This window comes from Zootoca vivipara, chromosome 2 (genome assembly GCF_965207765.1).
Source record: "Zootoca vivipara chromosome 2, rZooViv2.hap1.1, whole genome shotgun sequence".
Lineage (NCBI taxonomy): Eukaryota > Metazoa > Chordata > Lepidosauria > Squamata > Lacertidae > Zootoca > Zootoca vivipara.
The window spans coordinates 112,848,672-112,868,294 of record NC_142584.1 but is presented as its reverse complement, the minus strand read 5'-3'; the positions used below and the strand labels follow the sequence as shown (position 1 = coordinate 112,868,294).

The 19,623-nt window shown below is 46.9% G+C and overlaps 1 protein-coding gene across 2 annotated transcripts; it reads right to left on the bottom strand.

Moving 5' to 3' along the window:
• Positions 1-2,465: 2,465 nt before the first annotated feature.
• LOC118081199 (zinc finger protein 202) lies at positions 2,466-16,215 on the bottom strand. 2 transcript variants are annotated; one of them, XM_035107507.3, is made up of 7 exons: positions 15,907-16,215; positions 13,753-14,646; positions 11,025-11,133; positions 7,945-8,027; positions 7,239-7,365; positions 5,971-6,078; positions 2,466-4,751 (listed from the first exon to the last, which is right to left on the bottom strand). In XM_035107507.3, exons 2-7 carry the CDS (start codon positions 14,452-14,454, stop codon positions 3,904-3,906), a joined length of 1,977 nt encoding a protein of 658 aa, XP_034963398.3. In that variant the 5' UTR covers positions 14,455-14,646; positions 15,907-16,215; the 3' UTR covers positions 2,466-3,903. The 2 variants fall into 2 exon arrangements, with proteins under 2 accessions (XP_034963398.3, XP_088520003.1); XM_088663877.1 differs by lacking the exon at positions 15,907-16,215 and adding an exon at positions 15,449-15,872.
• Positions 16,216-19,623: the final 3,408 nt, after the last annotated feature.

Here is a 19,623-nt window from a genome sequence, read left to right as displayed (position 1 = left end):
CTTCTGCTATGTGGGCATCTCACCTCAGATTCCCAACAGGTTATGGGCCCAGTTCTCCAGCTACCACAGCCCAGTTATCAGCTACCAGAGGTCAGAAGTAAGAAGGCAGTAAATCTGGATGACACAAGCGAAGGAGGAGACAAGTTGAAGCAATAAATTTTCTGTGACATATTCCAGGGAGGCGGATGATGGTGCAGTGTCTCACAACCGGGCTGGTTTTGGAATAGTTGTTGGAGGGAATTATTCATGTTGGAGCTTCATGGTGTACATGTATAGAAATACTTTCTACTTGTATCTGTATCTACAAAGCTTACAAGCTGTATGTATATATAAACATCTGGAACTTTATTACTGAAGCCTAATCTACAGGAGTAAACCATTTTGGATCATAACTGGAACTGGGGGCAACTTCTGCTGTGTGGGTATCTCACCAAATATTCCCAACAGGTGGCCCCTGGATATTATCTTGAGAGAAATTTAACCCTTGGGCTGCAAAGTTTCCCCACACCTGTCCCTACCTGTCCCTGGAGATGCCAGAAATTGAAACTGGGACCTTATGCATGCAAGTTTCAGAATTGAGCAGAAGCTGAAGTGGTGGAAGAGGCAGGGAGGAGTCCAGCTGGTGTCTCCCTGTCAGGCCACCCTTGTCTCTCAGAACCAGAAGAGGCATAAAAAGGCTGGAGGAGAGGTTGGCTACACAACCTCTTCACTTGATTGGTAAAAGCCCTGGAAAGGAGGGGACCTAGATGGCTGTGTAGAGGCGAGGATTTTCAGTCTCGGCAACTGATTTTTATGGAGTAACACCACTGGGAATATGCTACTCTGTTCATTAGGCTTAACACTCAACTAGGTTCGTCATGTTTTTGCTAATAAAGAGTTAACTTCTACTTTGAACTGTGTGATTACTGAGCAGCACGCTCCTGATATGTACCTTAATTACACGAAGGGGTATTGGTGTAATTTATATATTCCTGATGTTCTGTGTTGCTCTTCTGTTAACACTGTTGTGGTGTTACACCAGTACAGGTGTCGGAGTTTTTTCAGCCAGAACAAAGTTCTGGCACACCTCAGGTGGGCACCATTGCCATTATAAGAGAACAAGGGACATGTTCATGGTGAGTTATGGCACCTCTTTTTCCATAAAAATAGCACTGTCGTGTGTGATCTTAAAACATTATGGAGACTCAACATAACACTTAAATTCGCAGAGATAATTTTTAAAATAAAAGCTACACACACCCCCAACCCAATCCAGTAAGGACTCAGTGGTCGCAGCATTTTGACCGAGAGAGAAAAAGCCTCGGCAATTGCCTGGGAGCAGTTGGAGAAGCAAGGCAGAGGAAGATGTTGTCGTTTAGTCGTGTCCGACTCTTTGTGACCCCATGGACCATAGCACGCCAGGCACTCCTGTCTTCCACTGCCTCCCGCAGTTTGGTCAAATTCATGTTCGTAGCTTCGAAAACACTGTCCAACCATCTCGTCCTCTGTCGTCCCCTTCTCCTAGTGCCTTCATATCTTTCCCAACATCAGGGTCTTTTCCAGGGAGTCTTCTCTTCTCATGAGGTGGCCAAAGTATTGGAGCCACCTCATTGTGGAAGATACAGATATAAAAACATGTTGGTATAAAAACCACGTCCTCTGTTGGATGGATCATCTCGAGTTTCGCAGACTAAAAACTGGAGGAGCGATGGGAGTGTGTCTGGATCACCAGAGAAGCACCCCACATCACAACATTTTGTTGCAGGGCCCGCTCACTAGTTGCAACAAGTGTTTCAACATTTAAAACCCAGCTGCTGCCCAGCAGCATTTAAAGACCAAAGTGAAGATGTATAGCATGATCAGTGACCACAGTTGCAAGTGAGAGCCGGGAATCGGACTGTCTGAATGACCTGGTGAGGAAAAGCATGGTCCCCTGGCAATGGGGAAAGCCAGTACTTACCTGCCTCTGGTTGCTAGGCAGCCTGCGCCAGGCGCAAAACTGCATCAGCAACATCTAGAAGCAAGTTGGGAAACCTGTTTCTCTCAGATAAAGATCTGGCGGTTTCCCTACCCATGCTCTTGACTCATGTCACAACAAATAACCCATCTATCAACTGGCGCCACCTGTTGAGAAGGGTGGGTGAACTTTTGCAAAAACTGCTGAAGTATTACCAATGCTCCATAACAATAACAGCCACCCCTATGTCAGACATCTGAAGGCAGCCCTGTTTAGGGAAGTTTTTAGTGTTTTATCGTGTTTTTAATAATCTGTTGGAAGCCACCCAGAGTGGCTATTATTATTAATAAGTTGGCAGCTTGTTGATTTGGCTTCTGGTGACATCACAGGCTAATAGTCTTCCTCTTTTAACATGTAACCGATTTCATTATTGTCATGATATTTTTTGCAAATGTGAGGCCAGATCGTCCTCTGAATGTCAGAGTGGTGCCAGAACAATCAAAAGCACCCTAATCAATCCTAGAAGGGGTTAGAAGCCAGACCAATAATATTTATTTGTTTATTTATTTATATTTTCTATATACATATATAAATCTTAGGCAGCTCTTGTTTTATTTCATTTTCAAAACCGCTCCAAGTTGCGTAGAAAATAGTGTAACAACCAGGAACAGTTTAAAAACTTTTAAGTGAAAAGCCAAACAATAAGGAAAATGTACACATGCACTCTCGCACGATAATATTAGTAAATCGCCAAAACAGGGAAGAAGAAAGAGGTAGGAGAAACCGATCAATCGTGAAGCAGCCTTTATAATGTTTTCCTATGAAATGGTGTACATGGTATTGCTGTTGAAATCAGAGAGAGAGAGAAAGAGAGACTGCAGCCTTCATGAATTAAAAGTTGTCATCTGCTGGAGAAAGGTATATAGTGATGGCCAGTGTTCATGAAAACAGGTGTTTACCAGTAATAGTAATAACTGATCTTTCTAAAATTGTAGACTTGGAAGGGATACAAAGGGTCCCTTAGTCCAACTGCAGGAATCTCAGCAAAAGCATCCTTGACAGGTGGCCCTCCAACCTCTGCTTATAAACCTCCAAGCAAAGAGAGTCCACCAGCTTCTGAGGGAGACCGTTCGACTGTCCAACAGCTCTTACAGTCAGAAAGTGCTTAGTCGGAATCTCCTTTCTTGTGATTTGAAGCCATTGGTTCTGGTCCTTCCCTCCAGAGCAGGAAAAAGCAAAGTGCTGTCACATGGAAGATGGAGCAAGTTCGTTTTCTCCTGCTCCAGAGGGTAAGACCCAAACAAATGGCTTCAAGTTAGAAGAAAGGAGATTCCAATTAAACATCAGGAAGAACTTTCTGGCAGTAAGAACTGTTTGACAGTGGAACGGACTCCCTCAGGAGGTGGTGCTCTCCTTCCTTGGAGGTTTATAAGCAGAGGTTGGAGGACCATCTGTCATGGATGCTTTAGCTGAGATTCCTGTCTTGCAGGGGGTTGGACTAGATGACCCTGCGAGTTGTTGGATCCCTTTTCTTGTGGGCTATAAAATATTGTAAACCACCTGTGGACCTTGGATGAAGGGCGCTCTACAAATACAAACAAATACAGTAAGTTGGAAGGGAAAATTCTTGCATTGCAGGGGGTTGGACTAAGTGACCCTTTGTATTACTTCCAAGTCCACAATTCTACGATTCTATCATTAATGGCTTCTCCCAAAAGGGGTGTGGCCAGAAAGAGAATTCTCAGTTGGCACTGCCCACCTCTTCTAGTACCCAGTGAGGTGGCTCTTGTCTGAGGACATCCATAATTCAGGAACCAGCGACAGGCTCACAGCTCTTGAGCTATTGTTCCAAATAGCTCTGAAAACAAAGGCATTATCTGCAGCTTACAAAAAGGTCTGTCTCTCTCAAAACACACACACACACACACACTACACAAAAGGCCAGCGCATCTTTGAGAGCCACATTCTCAGAGTATTAATAAGGCCTTTTCCCCCAGATGGGTTTTCTCATGTCTGTTCAGTATGGCTCTCTGGGTGAAGCTTTCCCCGCAGGCCTGGCACCCGTATGGCTTCTCTCCTGTGTGGATCCTCTGGTGCCTGAGTAGCACCTCTTTCTGGTTGAAGCTCTTCCCACACACAGGACACTCATACGGCTTCTCCCCTGTGTGGATCTTCTGGTGCCTTACTAGCGAGTCCCTCCGGCAGAACTTCTTCTCGCACTCAGGACACTCGTACGGCTTCTTCCCCGTGTGGATCTTCTCGTGTCTGATCAGGCTCTCCCTCTGGCTGAAGCACTTCCCGCACTGAGGGCACTCGTGTGGCTTCTCCCCTGTGTGTGTTCCTCGGTGCCGGACGAACCCTTCTCGCCCGTTGAAGCTCTGCCCGCACTCGGAGCACTGGTACACTTTGGGCCTCGCGTGGATCCTCTGGTGTTTCGCCAGGTAATTCTTCTTCTGGAAACGCTTCCCGCACGCGAGGCACTCGTAAGGCATGGCTGCGGAGTGGACACTCTGGTTTGCAACCAGTCCAGATTTGCATCGGTACCATTTCCCGCCCTTCGAGTACAGAAATTTATTCACCCGTGCATGTCTCAAGGTTTCCTTTACTGCCCTGTGACTTTCTGCCACCTCGTTTAGTGCACCCCATCCCTCCATAGGCTTTGCCCCACATCGCTCATCAGATTCGCATCCGTGTTCGTGAATTTCGGCCACCAGAGAAGCCTTCCCTTGGGATATTTCCAGCGACATGCTGTATATTTCGTCTGGCTCTCTGCCTCCTTGTGGGGGACTCTCCTCCTTGATTTGAACTTCATCATCTGCAGAGAGAGAAAGAGAGATAACGGAGACAATAATTCGTTCAAACTGACAGTCCATAAAAAACCCCAAAGCCTTTTTGCTAGGAATACAGTAATGGGGATGGAGATCCTGAGAAAGCTGACTAATTTATTTATGTACGTGACAACAGCAGCTAGAACTTCATATGCGCAGGGGTGGAAATAGGAAGGATTTCCAATGAAGAAGGAATTGCTTACGAAACTGATGGACTATGCTGAAATGGCAAAATTAACTGCCAGATTAAGAGGACATAATGATGAAGTGTTTAAGGAGGATTGGAGACCATTGATACATTATCTATCAGAGTGTCACCCATACATAGTCTCTGGCAGGATTTGAAATATAAGCAGTGGATTAATGAAAGAACTGGAATTTTGATAGTAAAAACGTGTTGTAAAACAGCTCAGAAAATGGAGTCAAAAACAAGCATCAGGAAAGGGTGGGTGGGAAGTCAATTGGAAACTTTATGGGGTTTTTTTGTATAATGTTTTTGAATATTTTTGGAGTTTTAATTACATATATATATATATGTATGTATAAAATAAAAAATCAAGAATTCCTGTCATTATAATAATAATTTATTTATATATTTATGAAGCATTGGGGAAAAGTTTGCCTATACATATAGTAAATGTAGTAAGTTTAGGATCCTTGCAAATAGTAAACCAGCACACCAGGCAAAGGAGGTTTTTTTCTCTTTGATGTGCTAGATTTCTTCCTGCAGGGAGGTGCTGGCTCACTCATTTTATACAGGGAAGTTTTTAGTGGTTTGATGCTTTTGCTATTCTGCTAGGAGCCGGCCAGAGTGGCTGGGGAAACACAGCCAGATGTGTGGGGTATAAATAAATAAAATAAATATAATAACTATTATTATTATTATTATTATTATTATTATTATTATTATTACACGGGACCTTTAAAAAATGACATTTCCCCACCCAGTCTGAAGTGGTACAGTCTGTTCAACCACCTCAGAATTCTCCCACCTCATTCACATGTGGATTGGCTGAAGAAGCCATGTGGGTGTGGTCAACCATGTGGAACTTTCCCACCCAATCAGCACCCAGGACAAGAAAAGCAGGAAGTGGCACATGGAAAAACAGGCACAATGAAAGCAATACGAGGGTGTGTGATGCACCCCTCTGTAACTACCCCCTCCCAACTAAGCCCTGCCCTGCCTTTAATACCCCTCCCCTTTACCTGAGATGCTTTCTGCAAATACTTCGCCATCCTCAGAGTCCTGGATGAAACCCATGTCTCCTTTTTCCATTTGGGATACAGCCTCCGGTTTGGGAATCACAAACCCTCCTTAGAATAGAGAAAGAGACAGAGAAAAGGAACACTGAGAGAAATAGTCATTGACTGAACGTTTTGCGGGACAAAGAGTATTGGTGGATTACAACCTAAAAAGTTTCAAAATAAGCTGTCTTATGAAACTGATGGACTCTGATGAAATGGCAAAATTAACTGCCGGACTAAGAGGAGATAATGATGAAGTGTTTAAAGAAGAATGGAGGCCATTGATGGATTATCTATCAAAATATCACCTATACATGAAGTCGCGGGCAGGATTTGAAATGTAAGCAGTGGGTTACTGATATAACTAATGGTAGTGAAGTTTAGATAATAAAAACAAATGTATTGCAAAACAGCTAATAAAAAGCAAAAAACAAACACCAGGAAAGGAGCAGTGGGAAGTCAAGAAGTTATTTATGTTGAAAAATATGTTTTTTTGTATATAGGATGATAAATGGTTTGGAATATTTTTGGAGATTCAATAAAATGCAGTTTTAAAAATAAGCATAGAACACTTTCTACTTAGCCTGCTGGTTGGGGATTAAGCAGATGCGGTCACAGAATGAAATCCTCAGCCAGCCAAACCCTGTTCCATAGTACTCCATTTCATTCATCCTCCAGTTTTCCTCCTTCACAAATAGCCACCCAGCATTCCATGACCAATGAACATGGTCAATCTTCATTAGATTGGCTTTTGGGGGGGTGTTCTTCTGAGGGGCTCCCCCCACCCACAAAGATGTTTCGTGCTTGGCAAATCTTGGGGCATTACCCTAAGTTTACCGATGCCTCTCTCGTCTGTGTGGATGGGGCTGTTTCAGTTGCATTAGGATCCCAACTCAAACTATGAGCTTGCCATTAGGATATAGGATGAGGGCAGGGAGAAGGGTGCATCAGAGTCTGCCAACCCAAGCCCAGTTCCAACAGCCTTGCTGGGCTCAAGAATGTGTGTTCCTGCCGAACACACATTCTGGCTGTTGGGTCTCAGGCACAGCATCAAACTCCTTGTTTGGGCTGTTCTTCTCATGGAGGGATCGTTTTATTGATTGTTGTAGAAACTGCTTTGTGACCATCTATGGTGAAAATCGGTCCGTAAAGGATTGGAAATAAATAAAATGTATTTGTTCTCTCCCCCCCCCCCCCGCTTCTTTTCTACGGGGCGAGGACTTCCTTACCTAGAGAGCTGATGTCCTCAGAGTCCTCCTGCATGACTTCCCAATGCATGGTTCCTTGACTGGTGTTCAGCACAGCCCACTCAGCACTGCCCAAAGCCACAGTCACCTCGTTTAAATTCACACTTCCCTGGAACGATAAAAGTATCCCCTCCATTCTGCATTGTCCTGGGTTGGACTAGATGACCCTTAAGTATCCCTTCCAATTCTACAACTCTATGATTCTAATAGCTGTATAATTTTGGAGACTGGCCCTTTCCTCCTCTCCATTATCTCTCACCACTGTCAACGCTGTAGGCTCATTGAGGTAGAGGTCCACCTGGTTTGCCTTGTTCTGCCTCGAATTAGATCATGGCTGCAAAACATCAAGCTCAGGGGCCAAATGCAGCTCCCAGGCCATTACCTGGCCCTCGGACATTTCCCCTCACCAGCCCTGCTTCATACCTTCCCTCAGGTGTTTTTGGTTGCTTAGAATGTGCCCTTGAACTCTTAATAATGCTTCTTTGCTTGCCTGGATGAAAGACCGGGGATGTATGTGTGCACATAGAGAAATAGTCCTACTCTCCAAATGGCAAAATTCACGTTTGTTGGTCCATTCACTTTTGCCTCTGGCCCTGCCCACTACTGCTATGTGGCTCCTGGAAAGTTCCCCAGAAGGAAATGTGGCCCTCTGGTCAAAACGTATTTCACACCCCAGAACCTCACATACCTCAGAAAGTTCAGTGTCAACTATTTCTTGTTCTTCGGGAGGAAGCACCGGACTGGGATGACTTGGGGACATTATTCCGCTGGCTGTAAAGAAGGGGAATGTTTCAGATACCAATAATAGTGATTGAGTCAATTTCTTAACTGCCCTTCCCAATAAGGTCCTGGGCAGGTTGTAGTGATTTAAAACCCACTCTCCAGCTCTGGCCTTGCTTCATGTCGCCTGTCAGAAATGCTGCAAACGTCCCTGACTTCTGGACCCTGTCCAAATTTCTCACAGGACAAACTTTCCACTGCTTCGACCTCAGCAGTGCCACCTGCTGGTTGCAGTGATGCTTGGGATGACGCGGCATTCATCTCCCCTTGTTCCTCTTTCCGGTCTGGAGAGTCTTCCCCCAGAACAGGAATCTTCCTCCAAAACGCCTCCAAACATGACTGGAGCTTCTGGTGTCAGGAACCATTGCCTCCCACTCCATGTGGATGTCAGAGAGAGCAAAGTCCAGCCCTGTGAACATCTCCGGTATCCTAGACAGCCTGTCGCCATCTTGGAATGTCCAAGTGTGTCGCAGAGGAAATTCCTGCCGAACACACATTCTGGCTGTTGGGTCTCAGGCACAGCATCAAACTCCTTTTGCAGCTTTGGGAACAAAAGCACTGCTCCCCCACGTTCCCAAATTCACAGGGAATGTGTCAGGGAACTCCCAGCAGGTCCGTGGGAGGCAGGGCCATCTTAAGCCAATCCAGCGCCCTGGCGCTAGGTCCCTCCAGCGCCCCCCTCCATTGCCTCTCCAAGGGCCCGGGAGTGCCAAGCAGACCGCGGCAGCCTCCTCGTTTCCCCAGCGCTGGGTTCCGCTCAGTCAAGCTTCGCCACCCCCGCACGCACCACGGGACCAGCAAGAGCTGTTTGGGCGCTATGCACGCTCTGGTGGCGAAGCTCGACTGAACGGAACCCAGCGCTGGGGAAACGAGGAGGAGGCACAGCACGGAGTTCTTGGAGAAGGAGCGCAGTCCTGGCCAGATCGCCGGAACCCTGCGCTCACTTGGCACCCTTCCAGCGCCCGGCGTCGTGGTTCTCCGTGCCACTAGCCTCTATGGGTAGGACGGGCCTGGTGGGAGGAGAGGGAGGACAGATCGAGTTACAGGGAGCCTCAGCCCCTCCTCTCCAGCACCACCTCTTCCAGCTGGGATAGTAGCGAGTCATCCAATGGGGTGGAAGGAGGGATGGTCAGAAGGGTGGAGAGAGGGCTCGGAGATGATAGCAAAGAGCCCTTGCACTGCCTGCAACAGGAGTTTTCAGAAGGGGAGACGTTGCTTCCAGCGCCCTGTTTGCGCAGAGGGGTCAAGCGCAAAGAGGGTAGGAGGTGCTTGGGGGCCTCCCAAGTTCTTATGCTGGGGGAGGAGCAGGAAGGGGGTACTCCCGGATTCTGGAAGTGACTGAAATGGACGTGTTTTAGTTAGCTCTGCACTGTATATGGTATGCACAATAAACCTGTAAAAAGCCAGGTTGGAGTCCAGCGTTGTTACTCATGAGTAACCAACCACCTCACGCCCGTACTGAATGAATCAGAAGAATCCTATCTTCTTCTTAAAGTCCATATCTGCTACTTCTACGCAGCATCGGGGGAAATCGTTCCCTCCCCCAGTACAGTCTTGGCAAAGTCTTGCCTCCAGCGGCATGTCACATCTCCCTAACTCAGGGAATGGGACTTCCTCCCAGTTCCCTCCACATAAACTTAGGGAATGGGATCTTTAGACTTCCAAAAGGTCCATTCTGCAGTTTAGCTCAAGCTGGAATAACCTTTTATAGTCCTTATCAGACGGCCACTGCCTCTTCTGCTGGCCAAAATTGCCTGGCAAGAACTTAAAAGGCATCTTGCCTTTCTCTGTGCACAAGCTGCTGGCTACGGCACAAAAATACAGTCTAGCCTGTTTTACTTTCACTTTTAGGCATTCACTGTACTCACACAGTCTCCACGCAGCTTTCTTTTCTCTTCTGTCTCTGAAGAGGCCTGCTTCACGCTGCCAGTTCCAGGAGACTCCAACTGGGACAAAATCAGCCCCTGGTCCTTCCTCTGCTGGCACTGGGTCTTTGGCCCCAATCCCTGGGCCCATAACCGATGTTAGGAGTTGTCCTATACACTAGTAGGACCCTGGCAGAGACACATGCCTGACTGGCATGTTCTCTCCCTCCTGGTCAATCGTTTGTAAGCTTCAAAAGCTTTCTGCTGCTCGAACATCACAGCAACTGATGCCAACAGACATCAGCACACTCAGGGATCCGCAGAGTGCTCGCAATTCGCATAACAGACCTCAGCAACTCAGCATTTGGCTAATCTACTTTGTTTACATATAAACACACACACACGGAGCACTGCAACATGGCTCCCTCTCTCTCTAGCATCAGACAGCAAAGGGGGAAAAAACAAAGGACAACAATCCCATTTCACGGAACACAGTAACAAAAAAATCCTGTCTCCATCACTTTCCACTCTGTGGAATGTAAACATACACTGTTATGTGATAGAAAACAATCCCATGACTGCAGACACGGGGAATGAATCTCCAACATACCCCACCCTGAACTTCTGGGGTGAGCAGAACTACCAAGAGGGCCCCCTCTGCTTATCTTAACACCCGGGAGGGTCTGTAGGGAAAGAGATCATCTTAGATATTTGGGGCCTAAGTCATGACTAATGTGACATGTGAGCAAGCTCCTTGAAACAAACTGGCAACCGGTGCATCTGTTTTACAAGGCAGGATGCCACACTTTAAGCCCATAAATAACCAGCACAGATGTCATAGGAGTGCCAAATGGAACCCCAGCCATCTTTGTTTGTCCCCTAAAATAGCCTTCTCCAACCTGGTGGGCCTCCAGAAGTTGCTGGACTCTATCTCCCATCATCCATAGCCAGCATGGCCAGCAGTGAGGGATAATGGGACTTGTAGTCCTTCAATATTTGGGGGAAGCCACGACTATCTTTCAGCCGTTGCTAGTTTTCTCATCGTGAGTCCCTCTGAAAAGTCGCAGAGGGATCCCAGGAATCCAGTTTGAATAAATGCTGCGCTAGCCCAATGAATCCTCACCCAGCAAACAGAGGTCTTTGTTTGCTTTCTCATTGGCCTCTATGTAGATTTGCCTCCGATGTGCCCCCTTGGTTTCTGAGGGGCCCGTGGGCACTTTCTCCACCGGCATCTGAAAAAGAACAACACAGATCCCACTCAGGATGGGGAAGATGCAGGAGGGCTTGAGAGGAGGGCAGGAGGTGGACAAAGCAAATAACTGATGGGGGCAGGGGGGAGCTTCTTACAAAAGTAAGAAAAGCGCCTGGGCATTCTGTGTCACATCTATCGTCTGCTTGGCGCATATTGAAAGCCTTCCTTGTTCAAACATCCTTTCAAGTGCAGATTTTTACCCCAGCCTATACCCATATTGGATTTGAAATTGTTTTTATATTCCTGCTGCTGGAAGACAATGGAAGAGTGTGCCTTGGTGGGTGAAGTAAAACTGATGGAGAGTTACAGCATCTACTGCAGTATGGAATTGTTCTTAATTGCTTTTGCACGTGGAATTGTTTTAAAATTATTTTTATAATTGAGATATTTTTGGGAAAGCAATTCATAAATGGCATTAAAAATGGAGCAAAAGATGAGCTTGCCAAAGCCTCTATGACACACAGGGTAATAGATATACAGTGGTGCCTCGCTAGATGAATTTAATTCGTTCCATGGGTCTTTTCTTATAACGAAAAAATTCGTCTAGCAAGTCCCATAGGAATGTATTGATTTTTTTTGAATTTTTTTTTTTGCCTATAGGAACGCATTAATTGAATTTCAATGCATTCCTATGGGAAACCGCGATTCGCTAGACGAAAACGCATTCGTCTAGCGAGGCAACCTCCGCTCGAAAAATCCTTTCATTAAGCGGAAATTTCGTTAAGCAGGGCGTTCGTTAAGCGAGGCACCACTGTAGGACATAATATAGATTTTAATCTCTGGGGAAACCTTTGGAAAAGCCATTTGAAGTTCATAGCATGTTATTCTTTGAAGGAGAACTACTCAAAAATGATTTACAGATGGTATTTAACTCTGAGTAGGCTAGTTAAGATACCGTATATAAGACTGAATCAGATAAGTGCTGGAGATGCAAGGAGAACATTCTTTCATATGTGATGGACTTGTAAAAGGGTAAAAGAGCATTGGGAAATAATCCTAAATGAATGGGGAAAAAATGCTTAAAAGTACTTTACCCCCCCCCCCAAAAAAAGTCCTTTTTGATGGGGATAATTCAGACAGAAATCCCCAGGTGTCAAAAAAGATTATTTATGTATGCCACTACTGCGGCCCGTGTTTTGTTAGCCCGAAAATTGAAAAGGAGCTAGGTCCCAACCAAAGAAGAATGGCAACTTGACAGATTATGTGCAGTTTGCAGACTTAGCATATAGAATAAGACAACAAGACAAACATACCTTTAGAGCAGATTGGGAAAAGGTTTATTGAATATATGGGGGGAATTGTGTTCACTTGAAAACGTTGGCAGCATTAAGATAAATTCAACAGTGTAAATAAGTTTCGATGGATGTAATAATGGAATACTGAATGGTTTAGTTTATATAAACTATGCAGGGATTTATGGTATGAAAAATGAACCATGGAAAGAGAAGAAGGGAAGTCACTGATAATTTAAATTGTAAAACAGAAAATGTAATAAAAAATTATAGATAGATGATAGATAGATAGATGGCATTCACAAAACCTTTCTCTGTTCTTTTTAGTTGAAAACTGGGAACCAGGGAATTATGGTTTGTTTTGGGGGGGGGGAAGTGGCTGTTCTCCTCCCTGCTACTTCCACCTCTCCTGTCATGGATGCCCCATGTGCCGGCGCAAGTTATTTTGCTGCCTGAGGTGAAAGACTAGAAGAGACTTCTGTATGCAAAAGCAGGCCTGACTAGCCATTGAATTTTAGTTGAACACTGGCAATTGAATGTTACTGAAGCAGGAAAAGTTGTTTGAAGACCCCGCTATTCCCCTCATGCATCTACAATTTCCAGGTGACTTTAACTGTCAGGCTCTCTTCCCATGGAATGCTGGGAATTATTTATTATTATTATTATTATTATTATTATTATTATTATTATTATTATAATATTATTATTTATACCCCACCCATCTGGCTGGGTTTCCCCAGCCACTCTGGGCGGCTTCCAACAAAAATAAAACACAGTAATCTATTAAACATTTAAAGCCTCCCTAAACAGGGCTGCCTTCAGATGTCTTCTAAAAGTCTGGTAGTTGTTTTCCTCTTTGACATCTGTTGGGAGGGCGTTCCACAGGGTAGGCGCCACCACCGAGAAGGCCCTCCGCCTAGTTCCCTGCAACTTGGCTTCTCGCAACGAGGGAACCGCCAGAAGGCCCTCGGTGCTGGACCTCAGTGTCCGGGCAGAATGATGGAGGTGGAGACGCTCCTTCAGGTATACTAGACCAAGGCCAACTGTCGCTCCGTGAGGGGAATAGGGTCAGCGCCCTCAACAAACTGTTCCCAGGGTTCACTGGGGGGGGAGCCATGATGGCTTAAAGTGGTACAAGACTGCTTTAAAAGTACAGTGCAGATGGGGCCTCATTCAATTATTTTAAAACCCAGGAGCCGTCCAAGTAGCGCAGGGGTGGGGAGCCTGTGGTCCTTCAGCTGCCATTGGACTCCAACTCCCATCATGGCCGATGGCCGGAGACGATGGGAGTTGCACTTCAGAAGCATCTAGAAGGCTAACAGTTTCCCCACACATGAACTAAACGGTGACATGCATTAAAACCTCACCTGCCATTTCCAAGCCTTGGCCTCTTGAGAACTCCTCATCAGGAACTCCTCTGCCACCGTCTGGGTGCTGGTCTCCGGGTCCCAGGCCCTGATCCTACTCTGCATTTCCTGGGGCAAGATGGCCAGGAACTGCTCCAGGATCAGCAGCTCCAGGATCTGCTCCTTGCTACGCCTCTCCGGCTTCAGCCACTGGTGGCAGAGCTCCTGGAGCTGCCCATAGACCCTTCGCGGGTCCTCGACTTCTTGGTAGCGGAACTGCCTGAAGTGCTGCCGCAGCGCCTCCATTCTGCTGGCTTCCCCTCGCAAGATGGCCGCCTTCACCTTCCCATAGTCCTCCCTCTCGGCAGCTTCTAGGCCGCTAAAGGCCTGCTTGGCTTCTCCGCTGAGAGCAGGCAGGAGACGCGCCGCCCACTCTTCTCGAGGCCATTGGCAAGCTTCAGCCACTTGCTCAAAAGAAGCCAGAAAGGCCTTGGCATCGTCCCACGGCCCAAGCTTTGACCGTGGTGGGCTTCCCCATCCTAGGCGATGAGAGTCCAGGGCCTTCAGGAACTCCTGACACTGGGTTGCCCATTCCTGGGGTAGCCCATCCTCAAGCTGCTGCTTGCCATTTTGCAGCACTGCCTGGCCCGGTAACTCCTTCAGGCATGCCATCGTGACAACATGCGGTGGTGCTTGGCCTGCGGGTTCTAACCTCTCCTCCATCTTGGATTTTTGGTGTCCTCTGTGTGGGGGGGATTGGGACAAATATCCCACACTCGTAATGTCAAATTTTTGTTTCGGGTCTGTGGCTATACAGACAGGTTCTGTTCAAGGAGGAGACCCTACAGCATTTTGCAGAGACTGTCTCTGACGGTACCCCTGGGTGTCTTTCTGAACGGCAAGTGGGACCGGTCCCTGCGGAGAAGAAAAAGAACAAAACACCAAAGGGCATAAAGAAGGAGCCATTTTGGCAAATTGTGGAACCATAAAATTTAAAACACCACAATTGCCATAGTGGTTGAACTATCAATCCCTCTTTCCAGGGAACTCTAAGAATTGTAGGTCTGTGAGGGGAATTGGGGTCTCTCTGAACCGCTCCCAGCTCCTTCAACAAACTACAGCTCCCAGGATTCTCTGGGAAGGGAAGCCATGGCAGTTTAAAGTGATCATCATAGTGCTTTGAATTTATAGTGCCATTTACAACATGCACTCGAGTCCCAGAAGCTGGGGAAACAGAAGCCTGCTCAGTCTCAGACTCAAATTCCCCCTCCCTGATGTTGATGGACTACAACTCCCATACATTTATATTGGTTATTCCAACCACCTTTTCCCACAAACAGTGCCTGTTTTTGTCTTTCCCCCATCTCCTACAACCGGCATATGGCCCTCCGAAGGCTGCCTGGAAGGGAATGCGGGCCACGGGCTGGGAAAAGGTTCCCCACCCCTGCTGTACACTCTTTCCCCTGGAGTAGCAGCGGTTAGAGCAGGCACCCCCAAACTCGGCCCTCCAGATGTTTTGGGACTACAATTCCCATCATTCCTGACCATTGGTCCTGTTGGCTAGGGATGATGGGAGTTGTAGTCCCAAAACATCTGGAGGGCCGAGTTTGGGGGTGCCTGTGTTACAGTGTCGGACTAGGGAGATCAGGGTTCGAATCCCCACTCAGTCATGAAGCTCACTGGGGTGACCCTGGGCCAATCTCTCATCCTAACCTACCTCACAAGGTTGTTGTGGGGATGAAATGAAGAGGGACGAACCATGTGCAGCGCCTTGCATTCCTTGAAGGAAAAGGAGGGACAATAATGTTGGTGTGGCCTTTTGAACCACAGAGAGAGGAGCCCCCACTTCAATGATGATTTTTTTGGGGGGGAGGGGGTAACAGCTTCTAAATCATAAGACGGTGTTCCCAAATCAGACCCTGCCACGCCACTCTGCGTATGTTGTTGTTTCCAAACCTGCAAATCGACCATTGCCACAAGTTCAAAAGGTGCGGGCATGCAGTGGGGGCTTCCTACGCACCCACCCACCCCCGAACCTAGTTGGAAGCCCAACTTTCCCAGTCGCTCCGCACGCAGCCCGGACGAGGAATGCAAGCAACTCTTCCTTGCTCCATTTTCTCTGATCTGCACCAGCTCCCACCACATTTCGCCCAAATCTGCCCCTTTAAAACTCACCTCTCTCTCGCAGCCATTCAAAAGCAGGCATCCGTCCCTCTCAACAAAGCAGGAAAGAGAAGGGGAGGGAGCAAGAGAGTGAGAACTATTACACCACTTCCAGTTCCACCTCCCTTCTCAAATTTCCCAGTTCCTCCAGGAATCTGAGTTTAACCCTTTCCAGCAATACTTTCTCTCTCCATCACTCTGGGACAGGAGGAGGTTGCAGACCGGATCAGGCCAAACCTTAGCGGGGGTGGTTGGGGTTTGCAAGCTTTACTTTCCCGGGAAAGCTGCATTTAAGGCCGGATCGGGTTGCCACGCTTTTTAAGGAGGAGGGAGGCAAGAGGCAGGGAGGAGGCTGCAACAAACACGCGCCTCTTCCTCTATTTCCGGTCCCTTTTTGAACGGAGGGAGGAGGGGAAATCGCGTCCCCACCGCCGGTTCAGATGAAGCTGATTAAATGTCTCTCTGTGTCTTTTTGATTAAATTGCAAGATGGGAAGGTGCCTTCATCCATTGGACCCATCCAGCCCACTATTGCATGCACTGATTGGCAGCAGAGGTTCTCCAGAATTTCAGGCGAGAGAGTTTCCTTGACCTCCCTTTCCTGGAGATGCCAGGAACAGAAACAGACCTTCTGCATGCAAAGCAGATGCTCTGGCCACTGAACAACACAGCCCCATCGCAAATAGCAATTTGCATTTGATGATGTGGTCTACAGAAGCTTCTGTCCTTAAAATGAATTATTATTATTATTATTATTATTATTATTATTATTATTATTAAGCTGTTAAGCCCTAAAGGTGCTGGAATACCCCTTTTTGCAGTTTTAGGCTTGCAGGCAAGGGAAGACAAGTTAAGAGTTCCTCACAGTTCCACCAGTAGTTTCTTATTTATTTCGTAAAATTCATGCACTGCTTGATTGTAAAACAAACAAGCAAACCTAAAAACAGATTAAAACTTTCTAAATATTTTGGTAGGCTTGCCTAACAAATCTGTTTTTAGCAGGCACTGAAGGGAGCACAGTGAAGCCACCTGCTTGGTCTCAATAGGCAGGGAGTTCCAAAGTGTAGGTGGAACAGGTATTTTGTGGCACATGGAAGTGCCCATTCCGCTGACTGAAGTGGTAAGAGTGGGTGTAAATTGGGTAAGGAGATTTTGTAGGTTAACCAGTCCCAAGTTAAGGGGTTTATATACTAACAACACATTCAATTTGGCCCATTAGCAAATTCCCAGCCAGTGCAGATCTCTGAGTGCAGGTGCTATATGCTGACAAAGAATACTGTTTGAAAGCATAATCATTCCATCACTGTTACATAGCTAAAACGTCAGAAAAGGGGAGGTCTACACAACATTAGCATAAGGGTAAACAAGGTTAACGCTCAGGGCAGAAGCAAAATGTGGGATAAGTACCGGGAGGAACTTCTTGAGCACCCACAGAGAAAGAACAATAAGGTCCGGGTTTACATAGTCTTTCACCTGGGCGATTCCGGAGGGAAGCATTTGGCCAGTGATCTCTCAAATCGCCCAGCTATTACCTGCTGGGGTCCCTTCCTGCCTTCGTGACCTGTCTGAGTGTGCAGACGTGACTTCTCGCTTGCCATTTCATGGCAGGGAACTGAGTGATTTGAGAGTCCTTGACCAGAGTTACCAGAGTCCCTTTTTCAAGGGGGAAAAAAGGGTTGGAATGGAGGGAACTGGCAAAGGAGTTGATTTTATATGATTTTTAAGCTAGGTAACTTCCCTGAGCTGTCACGTCAAAATGATACACACATGCATAATATTTATAACATTTAACAACTACAAAGATGTGCCCCCCCCCGGTAATTTCCATAACAGAAGGAAGCTGCATTGAAACAAAACACCAGTCAAGTCAATAAGGAAAGGCATTGTGATTCAAAAACTATATGTCAAATTACCAGCAGAATGGATGGAAGAGATTGCTGCAATTGTAAGATGAAGTCCCAACATAGAGCGTGATAGGGAAAAGGACGGGGGGGGGGACTTTAGGGATTGAGAAGTTCCCGCTAAACAGAACTTTAGGGATTGAGAATGGTATAAATGCCCTCAAGGGGACCCGTCCGACCCTGCACCCTTATTCCAGTATTACGCAAACACAAACACCCTAGAGCCCCACCAGAACAAACCCCGTTAAATAAAGGTGGGCTTCCCTTCCTTTTCATCTGCATTCGACTCTGTGTAGCCATATTTCTAAATGAGCGATACCCTGTATCCATGAATGAACCCTAGTTACAGGTAGGCAGCCGTGTTGGTCTGAGTCGAAGCAAAATAAAAAAATTCCTTCACTAGCACCTTAAAGACCAACTAAGTTTTTATTTTGGTATGAGCTTTCGTGTGCATGCACACTTCTTCAGATACATGAATGAACCCTGTATTCGAATAAGGCTCCGTCTTAACCATGTCTTCCAGTTGCCTCCAGACTCTCCCAAGCGATAAACTGTCCACACCTGGGCCTCATTGTTCTTCCCCTGCGGGGTGCTCAAGGGTCCCCTCTCAATACTTTCCTGTACTTGCCTATCAATACCTTGGGTCGTTATATGTCATTGCCTTATGTTAATCCTGTTTACCTATATGTAAATGTCTCCTGTACCTCCCCTTTCCCTGACGTCCTAGCTGACCCGGCCACATGTTGCTGTGGTTCTTTCCTGTGATTCCCCCCCCCCCCGAATCCATGACATATTCTGCCTCTCCTCCCTCCACCCCGGCTCATCCAAGTCCCCCTGTGTTGTCCCTGGGGAGTGTTGGCCCCTCCCCCCTGTATCTCCATACCTTGGCCCCCACCCTTCGAAAAGGAACTGTCAGCTTATAGGTTCTATTTCCCAGCATGCACTTTTGTCTGAGCCTTCTGTTGTCCCTGGGGATTGTTGGCCCCTCCCCTATGTATCTCCATACCTTGGCCCCCACCCTTGGAGAAGGAACTGTTAGGTTCTGGGTTCTATTTCCCAGCATGCACTTTTGTTTGAGCCCTCTGTTGTCCCTGGGGAGTGTTGGCCCCTACCCCCGGTATCTTCCTACATTGGCCGCCACCCTTGGAGAAGGAACTGTCAGTTTCTGGGTTCCATTTCCCAGTATTTACTTTTGACTGAGCCCTTTGTTGTCCCCTCCCCCCTGTATCTCCATACATTGGCCCCTGCGCATGCATCGTGAACATTTCTATATATTTCGATTAAGGATTGGGGGTGATGATGCGCCCTGGGACCCAGAGAACCACTTTAAAAATCCCGACCGGGGGGGGTCAAATAGTGAAGCCCACAGCCCCGTAGCAACAGACAGGCCCAGACAGAAGGAGGGGGGGTCATATCAGCCACTTGGCGCGGGCCTCCGAATTCAAAGGGGGCCTCGGTTAGCATATTCACAATCAGTAAAATGAAAAAAGTAACAAAAGGGTTAAAAACAGGGCCACATTATCTACCTGGCCCGGGCGCAAGGGCCTGGCAACAGAAGGCGCGTTCTGAAGCACCCGAGTTGTTGAGTTCCATAAAAAAACCCAGGAAGTGGCAAGGGGAAGGTAAAAGGTAAAGGTAAAGGGACCCCTGACCATTAGGTCAAAGAGCACCACAGATCCTGGGGGCCAAAACAGAAAAGTTCCTGCTTGTTGCTGAGACCAGTCTGACTTATAGAAGTTGAAAAGTCTCACTTGTTGTTTTGTAGGAATTGATTTAGCCGAGTTTCATATGGGCATCCTAACTAAGACCTAGAACGTTTTAAGGCTTAA

Coding starts and splice junctions, on each gene's coding strand:
- LOC118081199 (XM_035107507.3), bottom strand. CDS start 14,454: ATGGAGGAGAGGTTAGAACCCGCAGGCCAAGCACCACCGCATGTTGTC. Junction 7,366..7,944: donor TTGACACTGAACTTTCTGAG/GTATGTGAGGTT, acceptor TTATCGTTCCAG/GGAAGTGTGAATTTAAACGA. Junction 6,079..7,238: donor TGAGGACATCAGCTCTCTAG/GTAAGGAAGTCC, acceptor CTCTATTCTAAG/GAGGGTTTGTGATTCCCAAA.